The sequence below is a fragment of the Syzygium oleosum genome, unplaced genomic scaffold, assembly GCF_021117445.2.
Source record: "Syzygium oleosum isolate NSW1041296 unplaced genomic scaffold, Sole_v2.1 Sole_v2.02, whole genome shotgun sequence".
Lineage (NCBI taxonomy): Eukaryota > Viridiplantae > Streptophyta > Magnoliopsida > Myrtales > Myrtaceae > Syzygium > Syzygium oleosum.
Window position 1 is genome coordinate 4,776,077 of NW_026607486.1, and position 21,022 is coordinate 4,797,098.

Genomic DNA, 21,022 nt, shown 5'->3' on the forward strand with positions numbered 1-21,022 from the left:
CCTATTGCCCTTTTATTTTCCAACAAAACTGTTCCTATGAAAATCACACCCTTAACCACTTGCCTTTGAGAGGAGCATCGGAGTAATGCCAAGGTTCCAACTTTGAAACACCCATTCCAGATTTTAACTATTGACACGTGAGCCAAAAATGCATCTTTAGAACAGATGCATGTTGGTAAGTATGATGCACAATACACCTAATGATAAAAGACAGGAGCGGTTCAAGCAATCTAGGAGTGAAAGCAAGCAATTTCTTAAGCAAAGAAACTAGAAAATGGTTCGGCCATAGCCATTTTCTTTCATAATAATCAGCAATATAACCATAGAAACCCATCAAACATCGATTTACCGTTATAATTGGGAGGTAAAAAAGTACATCAGCTCCTGAGATCATGTCTCAATAGATGGTTTCTGCTCCAACACATGTAGGCAATAGCAGCAAGCAAGACAAAGCCTTCATGCCAGTGATACGACAGCAAGGCGGTTGCCGTTTGTGGACCAGGAGAACTTCAGTTCTCTCTAAATACCACAAATAGAACACTCCGCCCGAACTGAACTGACCAGGACAAATGAACGGAACAAAAAATAACTGAGGATTTAGTCTTCTAAATAACATAGTCAGAGCATTCAGAAATATGTGAAGTTTGGTCCATGTTGAAGCTGGGCAACTTCTCGAGCTCAGTTGGGTTCTCTTTCCCTCCAACCAACCTTGCCGGGTTACCAACGGCAGTAGTTCTGGGCGGCACGTCCTTCAACACAACTGACCCCGCACCGATCTTAGCTCCGTCACCGATCCTAATGTTCCCGAGAATGCAAGTCCCCGCGCCTATCAAGACCCCATCTCCAATTTTGGGGTGCCTATCACCGGAGACTTTACCAGTGCCTCCCAAGGTCACATTGTGCAAAATGGACACGTCGTTCCCGATCACTGCAGTCTCGCCGACCACCACTCCAGCGGCATGATCGACCAGTATCCCCCGCCCGATCCTCGCGCCGGGATGGATGTCCACTCCAAACACCTCGGACACCCTGTTCTGCAACAAGTATGCTAGACTCTCCCTTCCTTGTGACCACAGTTTATGAGCCACCCTGTGGGATTGGCATGCCAAAAACCCTTTGAAGTTAAGAAAGCAATGGATGTAAGTCTTGCAGGCAGGGTCCCTCTGCTTCACCGCTCTCAAATCAGCCCGGACAGCACTCGTGATTTCAGGGTCATCGTCGAAGACACCCTTGAAAAGATCGAAAAGGGTTCGCCTACAAATGCTCGAATTGCTCAATTTAACCGAGAGATGATTCGCCAGAGCACTCTCCAACGAGCTGTAACTCATAATCGAGTCCTGATAGTAATTCCACAAGATGGTTTCTTGACAGGCGTCGCAAAAAGCCTCATCTTGCATCACACGCCACAAATCATCTTCCCCTTCCCTCGCATCGAGGGCTTCGGCGGACGCGGGGGAGGACGAGGACGAGGCAAGGCGATCCCGGAAACCGGGTCGGCAGCATGTAGCGAACTTGCGCGATAGATCGTCGCCTTGGGACCTGTTGGGATCGCGGGAAAGCTGGCAACTTTCTCTCCTGGGAGCGTCTATGCAAGCGGCCATTGAATCTGAGGAACCCGTGAAGTTGCGATGGTTGCTCAAGGTCGGCGATGTCCGAGAAAGAGACGAAGAAGAAGAAGAAGAAGATGATTATGAGGATGATGGTGGTGGTGGGAAATGGAAGAAACGGTCGTATTTTATAGCGGCCCAAGAGAGAGTTCGAGGAAGCTGGGATGTTCTCGGGAAACGTCAATTTCGGTAAATTTAAAACCAGAGGAATTTAATATTTGCAGGATTTCCATTACTAAAATGGATGCAAGAAAACGGGGCAGATATTAAATTCCTTTGGATAAAAATTTTACTGTGGTGACGACGGTCGGGAGCTATAGGGGATTGATCGTCGGCGATGAGTCGATTGATGATGGCGGTAGAGGTCGAGCAGTTGCCCGAATTTCGATGAGCAACTTCGGTTTTTTTTCCAAGAATTAAGCAATTTTTTTTCGAAACTTGGATGTACATAACTGGTGAAACTATGGAAAAGAAGCGTTACGATTATTTTATGTTTATTCTCTTGCGAAATGAGTGTGACTCTTTCCCTTTTTAAGGAAGTGTCGTGTTAGTGGCAAGCCACTTGTAGAACTCTAATTAGGAATGTTTCTTTAGCAGCCGTGGAAATGTCGAGATCTTTCTTTTGCATGCATAGAGATCAATCGTGAAAATTTTATCACATTTCTAATGGTGCGTGTATATATATATTTGAATATATATATATATATATATAAGGAAATGTCATTTCCTCTTTAAATTATGAATGAAAGCCTAACAGTGAATGGATTATGCAATCAAATTGGATTTGATTCTCTATTGAACCAGCTGAACTTGTGGTCCGACGTTCAACGTCCTTTTTTTCTTTCGCTCGAAACCGGTCCATCTTGAAGGCAATATAGTTTCCACCACAAGTTTTATACTTCAAAAATAAATAAAGTTTTGAAAAAGATCGAAAAATCAGCATGACACTCAATAAATTATGTGCCTCATATTTTTCAAGATAATAAAAAAAAAAACCTTGATAATCCATATAGAAAGAGTGTACTATGAGTCTATGACCACATAATGTGTGTATTATGAAGTTTGAATAAAATAATTGGCTTTTTGACTTTTTTTTTATTTACTTGATAATCATGCGTTTGGTCCCTCCCGAGAACCTCCTTGTACTTTCGACTTTTTCATTAGATCAAGAAAATTCCTTTTTCGCTATCAAGGTTTGACGGGTGAATTCTCCAAAAAATCCCAAACTTTTTTTTGTCTAAGAAAAAATTCAAAATTTTAAGTTCAATCTCAAATCTACCCCGAATTTTATTTTATGTAAAAAGAATCATCAAATTTCAATTTATTTTCAAAAATATACTCTCGTGATCCAGTCCTAACTTGATGTGGCACTTCCACGTCGATAACAAATCCTCATCAGCAAAGTAATGGGGCGATAGATACAGACCGACGTCGCATTTTTACTTCGATGACAAATCAAACCAAATAAAAATTGTTGAAATTCTCCAAAATAAAATCATTTTAGGATATAAAAGTTAGTGACGATAACAAATCCACCAAAAAAAAAATTAATTTAAAAAATAAACCTAACTTTTAGGTTTAGTCCAAATTTGCTCTAAACTTTTTTATCTAAAAAAAAAGCCGCATTACTTTGTTGACGTGGATTTGTTATCGACGTGGAAGTGCCACGTCAAGTTGGGACTGGATCATGGGGGTATATTTTTGAAAATAAATTGAATTTTGGTGATATTTTTTTACACAACAAAATTCGGAGCAGATTTGGGACTGGACTTAAAATTTAGGATTTTTTTTGAAATTAAAAAAATCGGGGGAGATTTGAGACTGGATCTAAAGTTTGAGATTTTTTTAAGATAAAAAAAAGTTCGGAGCAGATTTGAAATTTGACTTCAAGTTGGAGGTTTTTTAGGAAATTAGATCAGGTATGATTCCGATGAAGTTTTATGTTAAACTGAAGACCAGACGTACCATTAATTCCAGGTCAAATTAGCTGTGCAATTGGCAGATGTTGAAATCAGCGAATTCGTTCTCCGTACAAGTACCATTGGTATTTCGAGATATGAAATATTATCCTTTTAGAGTTATTTCAAAACTATCCTCGAGCTTTTCCTTCCTCTAATTTTGAAGCACACAATGAGCACCTGTATCTTGAATCCCTAAAAAATTTTGGCATGTCATGTTCGCAAAACCCGCCTTTTACGTCCTTTAGGTAGAGTGGAGGATGAGAAGACAATAGGTACATCGTCGTAATTTTAGATGTAAACCATAGGTTTTTGAAATTTCGAGTCACAAAATGAAGAGTTTTCAAAGTAGTTGTTTAAAGTGTATACGTGAAACTTATCCTATCAATCAATCCTAGGATCGATTTCAGAGTTTACTCGAGAACCAGCCAATTTCTTTTTTTTTTCTTCCTTTTTTTTGTTTCTTTTTTAGTTAGACAAAATATTTGACCAAATGAAAAGGTTAGGCAAAATGGAAATGAACTCAATAACAGAAATTCTCATTTGTCAATAACAATAAACCATAAAAGATGAACACGTAAAACAAAATAAATAATAAAAAGTTCAAAACACGTAACCTCAGTTCATTGGTTCTAGATTTAGTAGAACCTAGAAATCGGGAACCGAGCCGCATAGTATCGATTCTAATTCTTTTGGAATCGGTAACCGCGGAACTTGGAACCGCACCGAATTTTATGATAGGTTCGTTTTAGTTCCCAATTCTACCTCGAGTCCATGCTCACCATTAATCTCAATAAAACTCCATTCCATTTTTTTAAAAAAAGAAAACCCAAAAGATAGAAAAGAGAAAAAGCAGCGGAGGTAAAGCCAAAGGCGGCGCGTCGTCCCATCAACCGCGCGGGACCCGAACCCGACGCACCGGACCCCACAATCCAGTCAAACGACGTGGGACTATGCAGCAACGACGGCGACTGGTGTCTCGCCGTGAGGCTATCGCTGACGTGCCGCTCCTCCATTGGTTGGATAGCGTCCCCCTCGAGGGCGTGGGATCAGAGAAGAGAGACGCGTTTTGACCGTCCACCGTGAATCCTGGGGGGCGGGGGCCCCTCAATTATTGCTCCCACCCCCCGCCCCCGAAGCCTCCCATGTTTATGTAACGCCTGACGTAATTTCCAGCGAAGAACTCCGGCATTTCTTCGTGGGCCCCCCCCCCCAACAACCAGCGCCGCCCGTCCGTCGTAGCTGCTCCCCCTGTGGACCGCTCGCTCCGTCGGAGGGCCCACGTGTCAGGGAAAACTTTGACTCGAGCACAGTTAAATGATTAAAAAGTAACCTTAAACCTTTTTAATACTTGATATAAATTCGATCCTCAACCTTTTAATCTAATCAATTTGATTCCAATCGTTTTGATAATTTATCCGGCCAATTTTAACGTAACTGTTTAGTCAGCGCTGATCTCCTACGTGGTACGGCCGACGATGATGTTGATAAAAATTGCAAAGATTGGGGCGGTCAGCGTTGACTAAACCGCTGCATCAGGGATTTTTTGGCAAAAATTGGCCGAAAGGATTAAATGGGCAAATCATTAAAAGGTTTGGGTATAAATTGTTAAATTGGCAAAACGTTTAGGATTAAAGTGGCACCATTGAAAAGTTTTTGACTAAATTGGCCAAATTGAAAGTTTTAGGACTGAATTGGTACAATTGCAATGATTTATCATTATTTTTTGGTAATTTCCCCTTTTCAATCTTAAAAAGTATCGATTATGTATAATATTAAAAACATTAGCGAATTGAAAAATGAAAGTTTCGACAATTGTCTACTTAACGAATATGCATGTAAGTCTCGTTACTGAAATCTTACTTAAATGAGTAAATACCTTAAAATTAAGAAACGAACCCAGCATATCATTTAATTTTACGCACCCAATCGGGATTTTCAGCTTTCGTTTTTCCTTTTTGCCCCCTTTGAGAGTGCCAGCTTTATTCTCGTGGGTGTTTCCGGTCCATGTCAATCTCTGTCATATGAGCTATTAGATAATGCGAGTCCCGAAAAAGTATCTAATAATCGCTGTTTTGAGGTCAAATCCTTTGAAAATGTGAGGTAAGAGATGTTCCCCCGTCGAATATCATCCTGTTTGGCCAAGCTTAATGTTTAAAACTTCTAGGGAGAGGGAAAGATTTAACGGGCACATAATACATACAATAAAATAAAATATAAGTATTAATATTTGGGTAATGACGATTCGAAGTTCACTTTTGCCTCAATTATCACCGAAATAATCAAAGCGATTAAAATAATGCACACGACCAACAGAAGCGAACTCATGCGGAGCAATAATCGCGTAAACGATTGGAGCGCTTTTCAAATAATGACACGGATACCAAGAAACCTTGTACGACAAGGAAACATGAAACTTCCACACGATTCAACTTGACTTTGATGCTTCGACCCTCTACCCCTCCCGATCTTTGGAGTCTTACCACTTGCCTTGATGCTTTGCCGTTGTACTCGCAAGCTAGGACTTAAAATATAAATGAATATCGTTATTCTTTTAAAAAAAAAATTGACTTTGAAATACGTGTGGTTTTATATTGCCAGTCCTACGTGATGCTAACCTATATGCACACGTCAGTGTCCCCTCAACAACCCAAATCCACCACGAATTTTTTTATTTAATCGATCAAATTAGGGGTGTGCGAAAAAAGAGAAAATCGCCCGGAACCAAACCAGTCGGGAATCGGCGGCTCTCGTGAATACTGATCCGATTCCCGATTCCAATTTATTAAAACTAGTGAGTACCTGGTCCAATTTCCGATTTCAAACGTGAAACCGCCTATTCGGATCGGACCGATAATTGTGTGTATATATGCACATGGTTCAAAATGTTAAGAATTCAAGTGTGTTTCATGTCATTTACCAGATAGTTAATTACCCGCTCTATTTAATGTGAAAACAAAGTCGTGATGTCTTGTATTCGATTCCTTAAATTTTTCTCGCCAACCCATTAAAAAATTCTCTCTTTTAGTTGTGATGGTTGGAGAACACCATCGAGCGGAAGAGACCCCATGTCACTCCAGCGGCGAAAGCGGCAGTGAGAGATGGGCGTTGCCCACATCTTGGCATCCCAGCTACTTCATCCCGCTCGAAGCACGTGAGGGACATGGAGAACACAAGGGGTGTATAACATGTTTCGAGATATGAATGTGATGCCGGCTTGGATTGTTTTTGCAGGGGTTCGATTGGATTATTTCTCAAAGTCAGGGCCAAAGGATGATCACATGGAGAGGGCCCTCAACGACCTTCGTCACGGAGCATTTTCAAGAGCCAATCTAGTCGAGTGTTGTATAGACTTTGCAGTTCACGAGTCTTATCTCATGCCTTGACTTATCTTGCCAAAGGGATTGGGATTGGGTACCAGTTCCATCGATCCACCCGAGAACCGGATCGGACCGGATTGATGGTCTAATTCCCGAGTGGATTCCGGTCCGATTTCTAGGTGGATCTATGGAAGCAACGGACAATTTCAATTTTTCGGAACCGGTCTTAGTGGGCGGTTTTCGGTTCTGCGGTGGGAACTGCCCATCCAGACCATGCTCAAATCCACAAGAATTAACTCACAATGAATGGTCAAAAGTGCTCCTCTTAAGTATGCTTCCTGTCTATACACCCAAAAAAAAAAGTTATGCTTCAATCAAAGGCCTATAATTTAAATAATCAGTTATGGAAAAAAAAAATTATCGTTTATGCAAATATTAAAATATAAATTATTGTCGATAATGAAAACACATTTTCTTGGCTTATTATTTCAAACTACCAAAAAAAATCATTTTTAAGAACAAAAATTTTAAATTATTTATTTTTAGCGAAATAAATTACCGGTACCACCCCCACTTCCGAAGGCTCAACACTGAACCTTAGAGACTAGTCACATTGGAAAAAAAAATGGCTTATTATCCAACGGGCATAGGTAGTCGTGCGGCAATTGATCGGATATTAAAAAATAGGCAAAAGGACACTACAAGTGCCATAACTTGTGTACGGCGATCACTTTGGTGTCATAACCTTTTTTTCGGATTACTTTGGTGCCAAGTCGAAGTAAAAGAGATCACTTTAGTGCCAATTTGGCCGGAAATCCGACATGGCATTTTTTATTAATTTTTTACGCCGACGTGGCTCGCCGAAGGCTGAGTCAGCATGTACAGTCAGCATTTTTTTATTTTAAATAAATTTTTTCAGCGTGTACAGTCAGCATTTTTTATTTTAAATATTTTTTTTCCTTTTTTTTTCTTCTTTCCTTTTTCTTTTCTTTTCTTTTTTTTCTTTTCTCCCCTCGCCGGCCGGTTGCCGGTGGCCGGCCGGCCACCGGCGAAGCCCGGGAAGGGCCGGGCGAGGCGGCCTTGCCCATGGCCGGCGAGGGCGGCCGACCCTCGCCGGTGACAGCGAGGCCGGCCGCCTCGCCGCGGCGTCGGGCGAGGGTCGCCCACGCCCGACTTAGGCGAGGGCGACCTCGCCGGCCCGGCGAGGGCTCGCCTCGCCCGACGCCGGCGAGGCGACCCTCGCCCACCCAGCGAGGGCTTCCCTCGCCGGCGTCGGGCGAGGGTCGCCCACGCCCGACTCGGCGAGGGCGACCCTCGCCCGCCCGAGGCAAGGGCTTCCTCGCCGGCGTCGGGCGAGGAAGCCCACACCCGACTTAGGCGAAGGTGATCCTCGCCGGCGTCGGGCGGGAAGCCCTCGCGGGCCGCGAAGGTTGCCCTCGCCGAGTCGGCGTGGCGACCCTCGCCCGACGCCGGCTAGGGCGACCCTCGCCGGCGAGGGTCGCCCTCGCCGGATCTGCGAGGGCGACCCTTGCCGGATCCGGCGAGGGCGACCCTTGCCGGCGTCGGGCGAGGGCAGCCCTCGCCTGGGCCGGCCTTACCTGTCGCCGGCGAGGGTCGGCCGCCCCTCGCCGGCCATGGGCAAGGCCGCCCTCACCCAGCCCTTCCCGGGCTTCGCCGGTGGCCGAGCAACCGGCCTGCGAGGGGAGAAAAGTAAAAAAAGAAAAGAAAAGAAAAAGGAAAGAAGAAAAAAAATGAAAAAAAATATTTAAAATAAAAAATGCTGACTGTACACGCTGAAAAAAATTATTTAAAATAAAAAAATACTGACTGTACACGCTGACTTAGCCTCCGGCGAGCCACGTCGGAGTCAAAAATTAATAAAAAATGCCACGTCGGATTTCCGGCCAAATTGGCATTAAAGTGATCTCTTTTCCTCCGACTTGGCACCAAAGTGATCCGAAAAAAAGTTATGACACCAAAGTGATCGCCGTACACAAGTTATGGCACTTGTAGTGTCCTTTTGCCTTAAAAAATATATGAATCAAAGCGAGAGTTTTGTCTCGCTTTTCTTTTTTCATTTTAGCCCTCGTGTACTTTATTACTCTAATTCTAAAGCACTTTTTTTTCTTTAAAGAGAAAAAATAGGTAAAATTAACCGAAGAAAACGGACAAAAGAGGTGAAACATAGAAGGTCATTTTCCACTTCCCCGTTCCCGTTGTTGATGACCTGACATAGCCTTTTGATTAATCAGAAGTCCTAAAATTTATCACGAAATTGTAATCGAGTTCTAAAACTTTTCGTGCACAACTGGCATCGACTAAATCGCCACGTTAGTGATTTGTGACTAAAATTGGCCAGAATGACTGGATGGGCAATTCAGGTCTAAATTGGTAAATTGGCAAAATATTTAAGACTAAATTGGCACAGTTGAAAGATTTATAACTAAATTGGCAAATCATTAAAAAATTTATGACTAAATTGATAAAGTTGAAAGGCTTGTAACTGAATTGACACAAATACAATAGGTTTATGAATTTTTTGGTAATTTTCCCATTTGAATCATATGGAAATTTCAAGCATTGATCATGTGAAGCGGCGCACACATCATCCATGCATGACCAGCACCGAAAATAGTTCAATCTTAAAAAGTATCGATTACACGTAATATTGAAAGCATTAGTGAATTGAAAAATGTAAAGTTTCGACAATTGTCTACTTGACGAATATGCATGTAAATCTCATTTCCAATATCTTACTTAAACCAAAATTAAGAAACGAACCCAACATATCATTTAATTTTACGCACCCAATCGGGATTTCCAGCTTTCGTCTTTCCTTTTTTCCCCGGTTAGTAGAGCCGGCTCTATTCTCGTGGAATATGCTCCTTTTGTTGCTCCCGCAAATTCTACAAATGTTTTGGGTAATGACGATTCCAAGTTTAATTTGGCCTCAATTATCACCGTAATATAATCAAAGCGATTAAAATAATGCACACGACCAACGGGAGCGGGGGACTCGTGCGGAGCAATCTTCGCGTAAAAAGATCGGAGCGATTTTCAAATAATGACACGGATGGCGAGAAACCTTGTACAACAAGGAAACACGAAGCTTCCAACACGATTCAACTTGACTTTGAAATTGGTGTGTGTGTTTTTATATTGACATTTGCCAGCCATATGCGATGCTGAGCTATATGCACACGTCGGTGTCCCCTCAACAGTCCAAATCGGCGAGGAATTTCTTCGTCTTTGTCGATCAAAGGCACGAGGATGGACGCGCGGGGAATGGTCAAAAGCGCACCTCTTAAGGATGCTTCCCGTCTTAATCAAAGGCTTCATTCGCGAAAAATAAAAAGTTTAAGGAAATACTTTTTTTTTAAAAGAAACAATTGATTAGATCGCTTATAATAATAAATGAACGAGAGTATTATAAAGATTATTATCGATAATGAATACACGATTAGCTTACTAATCATTTCAAGCGATACAAAAGATTATTTTTAAGAATACGTTTTTCAAGTCAGTAATTTTTCGAGAAACAAACGGAGACCAGATAAAAAGAAAAGGGGATAAGTGCACTGGAAGTTTTTCAAAACTTGTCATGAAAGTATAATCGAGTTCTAAAACTTTCAGAAAGTGCAGTCAATAACTAAAAATTATAACAAAACTACAATCAAGTCCTAAAACTTTCAAAAAGTTCAGTCAAATCTTAAAACTTATTAAGTTAGTGCAATCAAATCCTGAAATTTATCATGTCAATGTAATCAAGCACTATAACTTGTTATCAATGTCAAGTTGGACATGGTTAATGAAAGGACTTGATTGCACCAACTTTACAAGTTTTAGGACTTGATTAATTTTTTTTTTAAGCTTTAGGACTCAATTGCACTTTCATGATAAATTTTAAGAAATTATGTGATAACCGATTTTATCCTTGCACTCTATGTGAAGCAATATACAATGAATGAACAATTTGTTTTTTTAGTTAGTGAAAATACAGAAAAATGCCCATTTAATGTTTTCTTTCTCTAGAAAAGAATTCATGTAACTTGTCCGATTAGAATTACGTTTTTTTACTGTTAATTTCTTATTTTGCATGAGGAATGAAAGTTAATCACGCACGACACACGATAACTATTTTAATATGATGTGTAATAAAAGCATTTAATACTCTGAAAGAAATACAAAGTCAACTTTTTTATACTTCATATTTTGGAAATGTCATTGTCTTAGTCGCAAAAGCAACCAACGCATTCGAGTCACTGGACAATACGGACTCCCACGCATAACCCACTCGATCGAAAGATTTAAGATGGACAAAAGCTATATACCAGGTGCCGCGAATAGGAGGAATTTGTGTTCAATAATGGCATGTCGTGCATTCATCGCAACTAATCAAATCCTGTCAATCCAAGAAAAGAAAGGGTTCGATGAGTCGACAAATGCAAACGGGCTTTTTTGGATGCACACCGAAAAAAGTTCACGATGCACTTGTGACCGATCCCAAGTGGTCTCTTGTCGCACATGCGATGATGCAAAGGGTTGCCCCTTGGAGATGCTAAAGAGCATGCCAAGATGCTCTTGCCTAAGACAACGGAAAGTCCCAAGGCATCGTCATCCATCCATCCATCAAAATCCAAAGCAGGGTCGTTCGTCAATTTAAGATGAATTCTTTTGTACTGCGTATTTATTTAATTACAAAAAATATATATTGTTTTAAAAAGTAATGTTTGCCAGATCCTCGGATCTTGTGGCGGCCCATCACACGTCGGCATCATGCTCTCCTCCTCCCTTGAATATTCTACTACCATTATCCGTAGGCGAATCAAAAGCTTGTCAAGCACGACGACGTAATCTCCAAGCTTTTAACTTTAGAAATAATGACACAAATGATCCTTGAATTTTAATTTAATGTGCAATATAATTTCTGAGTATTTAATTTATTCAATGTGATCACTGAACTTTAACTATATATGTAATTTGGTCCATGAACTTTTAATTTATTTAATGTGGTCCTTAGATTTTTTGTACATATTTAATGTAATCCCTAAATTATATGAAAATATTCAATGTTGTCCTTCCATTAATTCAAATTCAAGGTTAACATCGAATATTTTCATATAGTCTAGGAATCAAATTGAACATGTACCAAAAGTTCAGGGATTATATTAAATAAATTAAAAGTTTACGGACGACATTACACGTTTAGCTAAAAGTTCAATAATTATATTGAATAAATTAAAAGTTCAAATATCACGTTGTATATTGAATTTAAAGTTCAGGGACAGTTTGTATTATTTTTCCCTTAACTTTAAAACGAAGAGAGTGAACCGAAGAAAATGAAGATGGAGGAAGGAAAGATTGATTTGTACTTTATTGCTGTGAATGGGGGAGGAAACATAAACGTTTTGACTTTTGACCAATTCTCGTGTTTGCGTGAACGCGAATGCGAAAGAGCACTAGAAGGAACCCAAATGATGGGGAGGTAAGTAAGCGTAAATGTTTGGGCTTTTCCAGTACGTTTTCCTTGATCTCCTCAATTTGGAGGAAACCGACGACGACCGGACGCGGGTCGGGATGCAATTTTCCTCCAAGTTTCTTCCCCGATTTCAGATTAATCGAAAGTTAGGCCGTCAAAGAACTTGGAGCTCGGGTTAGGAAATTTGCCGAGGAATGCCTTTCTCGTGAACTGACTCAGCAAACGGATTAAACGTGAATCGAGGCTTTGACTTTGGAGAATAAGGGTCCGTTCGGTTTTCTATGGCTTTAAGTTTGGAGAATAAGGATCCATTCAGTTCGGTATTTTGATAGCCCCTTGAAAAAAATTTGAGGGTGTTTGGCAACCATTTCTAATGGGCTTTGGGCCTAATACTAGCATTGGGAAGACTGAAAGCTCGAGGTAGGTGAGGACCCGCTTTGAGCTTTCAGAATTTTCGGAACGCTAAAACAAGGGTTAAATGATATTTTTTTCCTTCCAAAATTACCCTCACCAATTTTTTAATTTTTCGATTTTGCCCCTCATTACTACTATTCATCTTCTTTGCGCGAGGGCGGCCAGTGAGGACCGACGAGGCCAGATCTGAGTGACGAGAGGCCGGTAGCCCAGGCAATCTCCGCCTAAGGTTGCGCATAGCTTAAGGTTGCACGACCCCAAGCTGCGCCAAGGGTCGCGCGACCTCGATCAATGGCGCCAAAGGCCTTTGCCAGCTCCGGCGAAGGGTTTGATTTCCTTTTAAAAAAAAATCGCTGCCAAAGTCCTTCGCAATTTTTTTTTTACTAAACAGTACTTAACTCGAAATTGCTTTACAAAGGATTTTTTACTAAACGCAATTTGCATTTTCCCAAAACCCTTTAAGCCCTTCAAGCTAAAGGCTTTTGCATTCCCCAAGGCCCATTTCCTAAGTCGAACCAAACGCAACCTAGCTCTCAAAAAAGAATCCTTGAGTCCAAACACAGGCTTGAGTTTTCTCTTGCCCGGCAACCCAACTTAAAAGCTGGCTTTTCTCCTACATGTTGTTTATCCGTGATCCTTGCGATTAGGTGACGTTGGAATTTCAAGGAAAAATTGTCAAATCAGTCCTAAACCTATTGTACGGCGGCCAATTCAGTCCTAAACCTTTTAATTTTGCCAATTTAGTCCTAAACCTTTTAAATTCTTGCCAATTGAGTCCTTCCGGCCAATTTTGGCCGGCCGGCGCTGACGTGGCCGCCGGCCGGCACCGGCCGTCCGGTCAACGCTGACGTGGCAATTTTTAATTATTTTTTTTCAATTTTTTAATCTTTTTTTTTCTTTTTCTTCTTTTTTTTTTTTCTGCTGTCTCCCCTCTGGCCAGTCCGGCGGTCGGCCGGAGGGGAGGGCCGGCGAGGCCTATGGCGAAGCTCGCCCTGCCGGCCACCAGCGAGGGTGAGCCGCGCCGGCCACCGGCGAGGGCGAGCCTCGCCGGCCCCGGCGAGGGCGAGGCGAGGTCGGCCTCGCCTTGCCGTCGCGACCCGGGCGACGGCGAGGCTCGACCTCGCCTTGCCGTCACGACCCAAGCGATGGCGAGGCGAGGCGAGGCGAGGCGAGGTCGAGCCTCGCCGTCGCCGGGTCGCGACGGCGAGGCAAGGCCGACCTCGCCTCTCCCAGCCAGGGGCCAGCGAGGCTCGCCCTCGCCGGGGCCGGCGGGGCGAGCTTCGCCAGAGGCCTCGCCGGCCCTCCCCTCTGGCCGACCGCCGGTCGTCGGACCGGCCAGAGGGGAGAAAGCAGAAAAAAAAAAATTAAAAAATTAAAAAATCGAAAAAAAACTAATTAAAAATTGCCACGTCAACGTTGACCGGACGGCCGGCCAAAATTGGCCGGAAGGACTCAATTGGCAAGAATTTAAAAGGTTTAGGACTGAATTGGCAAACTTAAAAGGTTTAGGACTGAATTGGCCGCCGTACAATAGGTTTAGGACTGATTTGATAATTTTCCCGAATTTCAAAGTCTCTTAGACATCAGAACGGCTCGAAGTATATCGCACTAGGCGACGGTCACTCGATGTTAGTATGATGTGAAAACGCACAGCAGGTCCAGCATCAAGCGAACTCTCTTGAGATCTTTCGCTTTTCACTGAAAGGGCAAATGTAACCACAACACGAGGTTAGTAATTCCGCATTACTTGTTAGCAACTTTCTAAACGTGCTAGCAAATGACGGACTAGGAAAAATCGTTGAATTAAGTAAACCGGAAGGTAGTCATGAGAATTTAAAAATGCTTGCAAAGGATCGTCATTCCCCATTTTAACTTCAGCATCTATCTAGTTCAGTGAATTCTCCGGCATACTCTGCTATTTTTGCCTGGTAACTGCTGAAGGCAGCAATCATAGGAAAGGATACAAGGAGGATTGAGAAACTATTGGTCGGCACTACTAAGATCTGAAGACCACCTGAGACAATTATTCTTACAAGATATGAGAACTTGTGCCATGGCACACTGCTCATAACTAGAATTGGGGGGAACCCACCACAAGCCAGGCAAAGGTTATTGTCAAATGGACTATCATCAAACCAGGGAAGCTCTACTTGATATCTTAGATTTCAAACAAGTTGCACCAAACCCAGAAGAGAGTGGCCAGATTTCAAGTTCTCAGAACCAGCAGCAAAAGTTTAACTCAATCATACAAATTACAACTTAAAGAATTCATAAGCTCAGAGCCTAATTTTACAGATAATCTTTTTCAATCTATCCAACATGATAAGGATTTTACTGCTTAGAACTTATGGTTAATTTAGGAGATTCTCTCCGGTTAAGAATCCGAATTTGACATCTGTACGTTGCTCCAGCACCGTGATTTCATCATCGCATTATGGTTGAGGTCATTGCAACGCTATCTTCAATCAATCTTGTGCTGAGAAAAGTCATGAACTGGTTACAAAATAATAGGTACATATCTTTAACTTACAACCAAGAGAAGGAAGATTACATTTCTCTCGTTGTTCAGTGACTTGTGAAGAGAAGCAATCAACCAAGAAAACAGCTATCCTAAAAACAAAAGCGAAAGCAAGCAAACCTCTAGCCTGTGAAGATACCTCGCCTGAACTAGAGCGCTGCTTCTTCAGAGCTTGACCTCAACATCAACTCCGGCAGGAAGGTCAAGTTGCATAAGAGAATCTATCGTTTGTGCAGTTGGATATAGAATATCAATAAGGCGCTGGTGGGTTCTAATCTCAAAATGGAACCTAGCGTCTTTGTGCACATGAGGTGACTTGAGCACACAGTACACTCTCTTCTTGGTTGGCAACGGCACGGGACCCATAGTTTTCGCATTCGTATTCCTAGCTGCATCCATTATCTGCTTGCAAGAGTCCTCTATTAAGGGCACCCAATAAGATCTAAGCTTTATTCTGATTTTCTGCTTCGGAGCCATCTGAGGAACATCAAAAGAAAATTATAATCTTGCAAACAAGGACAGTGGCAAACAACTATGCAATATACGTCTTCCACCAATGATAAGCACACCATCCAATTTTCACAGTAAGAGATGCACAAGATTTTATACTTTCTTCAATGCATGGCTTTCAGGGGCAAACATTTTGTTGCCATAAGATGCCAGGCTTTCGTAATAGTCGTAAGACGGGAAGAGTGGGGAGACTGAATCCTGAGCGTATGGATAGCGAGGGAAGGAGGAGGTCTAGTCATTTGGCTCTTAACATGAAATCACTAAGCTCCACACCCAAAATCTTCTCCTCAACGAAATACAAACAGCAGCAATGAGATATGAAAAAGATGCCCCTGTATTATTATCGACTCTTAAGCGTCAATGCCAAGAGAAAGGCCTAAACAAACTAGTATCGGATTCAAGGCAATATCCAGTTGGGTTGGCGTCTCCGAACCAAATTACTAACTTCTACATACTCAAATTGAAAGAAAGTGATACTCTCTCCTCGAACCAACGCTCTCTTTTATCCTTTCTCGGGATTTCCCACGAAAACAATGCCTGAAGTTCTCATACATCAAACAACGGCAATACTTCATCCACTCATCCTTCAATAAAAACCCATCACAACACCACGACAACCTTGAATACCACACAGATTCCAGTTCAAGAAAGCAATGCAATCGCTCTCTTCATTCTATTCCCCACGTCACGACCAAACAGGAACACAAACACGGCCTCAAAAAGATAAGAGAGCGAAACGAACCTCGACCGCGCCGGAATCGGGACCATCGAGGGTCTCCTGCGCGTCCAGAGCTTCGGGAGCTGCCGAGACGGTCGTCGCCCGCGAGCTCTTCAGAGCCTTGAGCTTCAACGCCGTCGCGGAGGGTACGGACGCGCAGGAGGGCTTGGGTTTCTGGCAAACCGCATGCGAATTGGGGACGGGCAGGGAAGAGAATAGGGTCGCGGAGATCGAAGACGAAGCCATTTCTCGAATCTGCGATGAGGGAGGGTATTCGGATGATATCTTCTTCTTCTTCTTCTTCGTTCTTCTTGCTCGGGCTCACCTTCGCTTCTCCCTTGCCACTGTGGCCAGTGTTATCCACACTTTCTGATGAGAGAGGAACATGAAGGTTCAACTCGAGATGGGCCATGGGCTCCATAAATAAGTGGGCTTACTCACCGGCCCAAAATGTATTTGCATTATGTTGATATGGGCTTGATCATTCGAGGTATAATATTTTAATTTTTTTTAAATATTATATAATAAAAAAGAGTTTCATCATATATATATATATTGAAAAAAATGCTCTATGTTCTCACAAAACAAAAGAAAATCATTTTTTTAATATTTATCCTTCTTTTTTTATCAGTTAATGATCTAGTCTTTTATAAATGTCATAAAATCAAGTCGGGTGATAATGTCGGGTTGGTTAACATAATGGAATTTCTTTCCAAGGGCTGGTTGATTTATCGTTTCCTTACGGGCCTTAGAAACTCTTCTTGAGTCAGCCTTACTCACATCGGACACTCATGAGAATGGGAAGAAGCTGAATTTGTGATTGTATTTTTGAGCGAATAGAAATGAGGGGAAGGGACCCATATTCATGCGAAAACTCCTATAATTACAATTGTTGACCTCAAATCCAATCTAATAGTGGAAATTGAAGAGAAATCTCCAGAATACAAGTTTCTCATTTTACCCTCAAAGAATTCTCTAGGATGTCTTTTTTTTTTTTTTTGGTAAGGTAAATTCTCTAGGATGTCATTGTATGTATTTTCCAATTCGTCCTCAAGAATATTCTAAAGTGCTCAAGCAAGGTCTTCGAGATTCATCAAGTTATCTTGGTAATTCCTCGCAATATATTGCTTCGAAAATCTCTGGATCATTTAGCATGACATCGCAGCATCACAGGCCAATGAGTTTTTCGTATTTTATTTGTAACAAGTACCGAAAACAATCGTAGTCATTCGATCGGTCGCTCGATATAACCGCGGTGCAGCAAAGCCTCCCACGGACGCTTCCGATCTCACCGCAAAGGCCGGTCTTTTTTCATCCATTTGGAAACGTAGGCATTAGATATCACAGCTGCGCTGAACTTGGGTGTGGAGCTCGCCATCTGATCCTAACCTAGAAGCTCAGATTCAATTTGCCTCAACACAACATAAACCTCCCAGTTTTAGTCGCATTTGAAATTCACTTCTGCGGATCTTCGCAGTTCCACCACCCAAAAGAAGCACATAACTGCTGTCTTTTCCACTCTCCCCCCCTAACTACTCGTCAACAAACCACTCTCTCCATTTTCACTATGCATTTTTAACTTCCCAATTCTTGAGCAGACCATTCCTTTTGAAATTCCCAAACTTCCATCGAGCACAACCCTCATGACTGGCCCCTTTGTTCCTACAAGTGATGATCAAACCATAACTGTCTGTTTCACTTTATTCGGTGCATGGTTTTCAAACACCAGCATCCCATCTTTGTACTTCCCCTCACCTTTTTGTATAATTTGATTGACCCAGCAACGCTTTTGCATGACATGCAATATGTTTCTTCTCTACGCTGGTCATAAACGTACGTTGGTGGCGGAACAGACACTTCACCTGCACGCTCCCATATTTATTGTACTCACCTGTTTCGCATTCCTTCTCCTTTTCAACTGAGGAAAACCGTGGAGACCCCTTGAAGTTCCTTTTAACGGGAAAAGAAAAATCAGAAACCTCGCAGATGAATGAGGATGTTTTAAAGTCTATGCTTTGGTGGGTTTAGAAACAAAACCGAATCTTGAAAGAACTTACAGTAATTCGCCAAGGGAAGCAGTTTCGAGACTCGGGGCGGATGACGATGGATCTGACGTCAGCTCTCTTAGGTGTTGTCATGATTCTGAGTGTTCTGAGTGAGGTTGACGTGATGTGCATCATGGCACAGAAGGATTTCATCAGTTGGGATGATATGAGAGTGAACGAGCATGAGTACAGAAACATGATCCGAGAGGAGTCGTATTCGAAAAAGGGTCAGTCTAATCGAAGCGGAGTGATCCTCGTCGACAAGAACGGCCGTGGCGATTCCATCACAGTTCAAGGAGCGGTCAACATGGTTCCAGATAACAACTCGCAGAGAGTGAAGATTCTCATTCTTGCAGGAACTTACAGGTTTGGACGTGTTCATTGCAATCACTTGTAATTCTCCATTGCGCCAACCCATGTGGGGAAAAAAGAAGCACCACGGTAGAATCTTGAAAGGCCTACACACATCCACTGCAAAAATCACATCTTTTCTGGTGAATTCATCGGTTTTTTCTTCTACTCCAGGTCATGCTTGAGCTTTTGCTTAGTTTTTGCTTTTCAATCAGTAACGGACGAATTACTTAATAAGTTGGCGGTTCGCGTGAGCACGATTAATTTTTTTCCTGAAAAAGAAAACAGCTGTTACGTGGGTGTTATGGGAAGTTACGTGGGACAATAGAACTCTCTCTCTCTCTCTCTCTCTCTCTCTCTCTCTCTCTCTCTCTCTCTCTCTCTCTCTCTCTCTCATGGTTAAGAATGAGCTTAGTATGGGGTGATCACGAGTGAATCAAGACCAAGACGTTACTGAGAATTTATGTTGTGTGCAGAGAGAAGGTTCATGTGCCAAGTTCCAAGCCATACATTTCCTTCATTGGAGATGAAGATCAAAACTCCAAAACCAGAATCACCTGGCATGACAAAGCTTCTGACAAGCAAGCCGATGGCTGTGAACTGGGAACCTACAGATCAGCCTCCGTGACTGTAGAATCTGATTTCTTCTGTGCATCTGGAATCACCTTCGAGGTAATAATCCCAAAAAAGGAATGGTAAAAATTAAAAGAAGAAAAAAATCAATTTTTGCGCATGTTTAACTCCTGCAAAAAGAAAGAGAGAGAGATAGAGAACTAGAACATGAACTTAATTTGGTGGTCGTGTGTTTGATGGGGTTGTGTGGTGACAGAATACAGTGGTTGCAGTCCCAGGGGGTTATGGAATGCAAGCAGTGGCTCTGAGAGTCTCAGGAGATAAAGCCATGTTCTACAGAGTCAGGGTGTTGGGGACGCAGGACACACTCCTAGATGACACTGGCTCCCATTACTTCTATCAGTGTTACATCCAGGGAAGTGTGGACTTCATCTTTGGCAGATCAACATCGCTTTATGAGGTATTATTTAGATTTTCAGGGAAATCTTGGGTATTTTTTTCCGCCTGTAGAGATAATGACTTCGGCGGGGTTCTTTTTTTCGCCGGATAGAATTCTAAGCTTGATTAAGATGTGCCAGGAGTGCGTCATTCACTCAACGGCGACGAATTTTGGGGCAATCGCAGCTCATCACAGGGATTCGCCGAGCGATGATTCGGGGTTTTCCTTTGTCAATTGTGTCATCAATGGAACCGGCAACATCTACTTGGGGAGAGCATGGGGAGACTATTCGAGAGCAGTGTACTCCTACTGTTACATGGATAACATCATAACTCCACCGGGATGGAGCGACTGGAACCACCCTTACAGGCAAAAGTAAATTTATCCTTCTCGAACATGTCGAAACAATTAAGGCCTTGAGTCAGTTTGAACTGAATGTTTCGAGGACTAATGATTCTAAGATGGGCTGTGTTTTTGGATAGGACCGTGGTGTTCGGGGAGTACCAGTGCAGAGGCAGAGGGGCTGACAAAAGTGGACGAGTGCCGTGGTCGAAAACTTTCAGTCACGAGGAAGCGAGACCATTCCTGGATAAGAAATTTATTCAAGGAGAGCGATGGCTTAGACTCTGAAATTCTTCAGGGCCTTCTTTCGAGCGTGTATCCTCGGGCAACACGGGCAATTTTGAGGAGTTCCTTCTCTCTTCCACATTCTGTTTATATGATTAGGTAGGTTAATGCTGATGTAAAGGTTAAGTGGGTGTGTGCTTCCGGTGGCCCAAGTGGTCACTGACCATATATATATACAGTGTAGTAGCCAAGATACCCTTAATGAAAGTTCTGATAAATTGTTCCTTCTCTTATCTTGGATTATAAGCGGAAGACATATTAAAAAGCGAACCAAACAGAACTGAGGAACTTACGTCTGCTAGAAAGGAATAAAAAGTCGGGCCCCAAAGAAAGGAATGAACCAACTAGCATCTTTCCACATGTAAGATTTTTGGACTCCGACTTCAGGTTATCTGCACAATAACTGATCAAGTGAAGTTTCGCTCCCCATGCTGAACTTATGGCAGAACGTCGATTGAACCAA

At 42.3% G+C, this 21,022-nt stretch overlaps 3 protein-coding genes across 8 annotated transcripts; 1 reads left to right on the forward strand and 2 right to left on the reverse strand.

Annotated features, from left to right (window-relative positions):
* Positions 1 to 231: 231 nt before the first annotated feature.
* Positions 232 to 1,763, reverse strand: LOC115668392 (serine acetyltransferase 1, chloroplastic). The gene has a single exon (XM_030589858.2). The coding sequence runs from the start codon at positions 1,599 to 1,601 to the stop codon at positions 606 to 608; it is 996 nt and encodes a 331-aa protein (XP_030445718.1). The 5' UTR covers positions 1,602 to 1,763; the 3' UTR covers positions 232 to 605.
* A 13,140-nt stretch (positions 1,764 to 14,903) lies between these two features.
* Positions 14,904 to 16,877, reverse strand: LOC115668371 (30S ribosomal protein S10, chloroplastic). Of its 6 annotated transcripts, XR_008814585.1 has the most exons (4): positions 16,549 to 16,877; positions 15,423 to 15,773; positions 15,330 to 15,384; positions 14,904 to 15,254 (listed from the first exon to the last, which is right to left on the reverse strand). XR_008814585.1 is itself a non-coding variant. In XM_030589849.2 (3 exons), the coding sequence occupies exons 1-2, from the start codon at positions 16,768 to 16,770 to the stop codon at positions 15,462 to 15,464; spliced, it is 534 nt and encodes a 177-aa protein (XP_030445709.1). In that variant the 5' UTR covers positions 16,771 to 16,877; the 3' UTR covers positions 14,904 to 15,254; positions 15,436 to 15,461. The 6 variants fall into 6 exon arrangements, 4 of the variants coding, with proteins under 4 accessions (XP_030445709.1, XP_056159429.1, XP_030445701.1 ...); XR_008814584.1 differs by having other exon boundaries at positions 15,330 to 15,773; XM_030589849.2 differs by lacking the exon at positions 15,330 to 15,384 and having other exon boundaries at positions 15,436 to 15,773.
* Positions 16,878 to 18,112: 1,235 nt separating this feature from the next.
* LOC115664338 (pectinesterase QRT1) lies at positions 18,113 to 20,940 on the forward strand. Its single transcript, XM_030586282.2, has 5 exons — positions 18,113 to 18,935; positions 19,397 to 19,592; positions 19,750 to 19,953; positions 20,072 to 20,307; positions 20,415 to 20,940. Exons 1-5 carry the CDS (start codon positions 18,622 to 18,624, stop codon positions 20,560 to 20,562), a joined length of 1,098 nt encoding a protein of 365 aa, XP_030442142.2. The 5' UTR covers positions 18,113 to 18,621; the 3' UTR covers positions 20,563 to 20,940.
* The last annotated feature ends 82 nt before the right edge of the window (positions 20,941 to 21,022 follow it).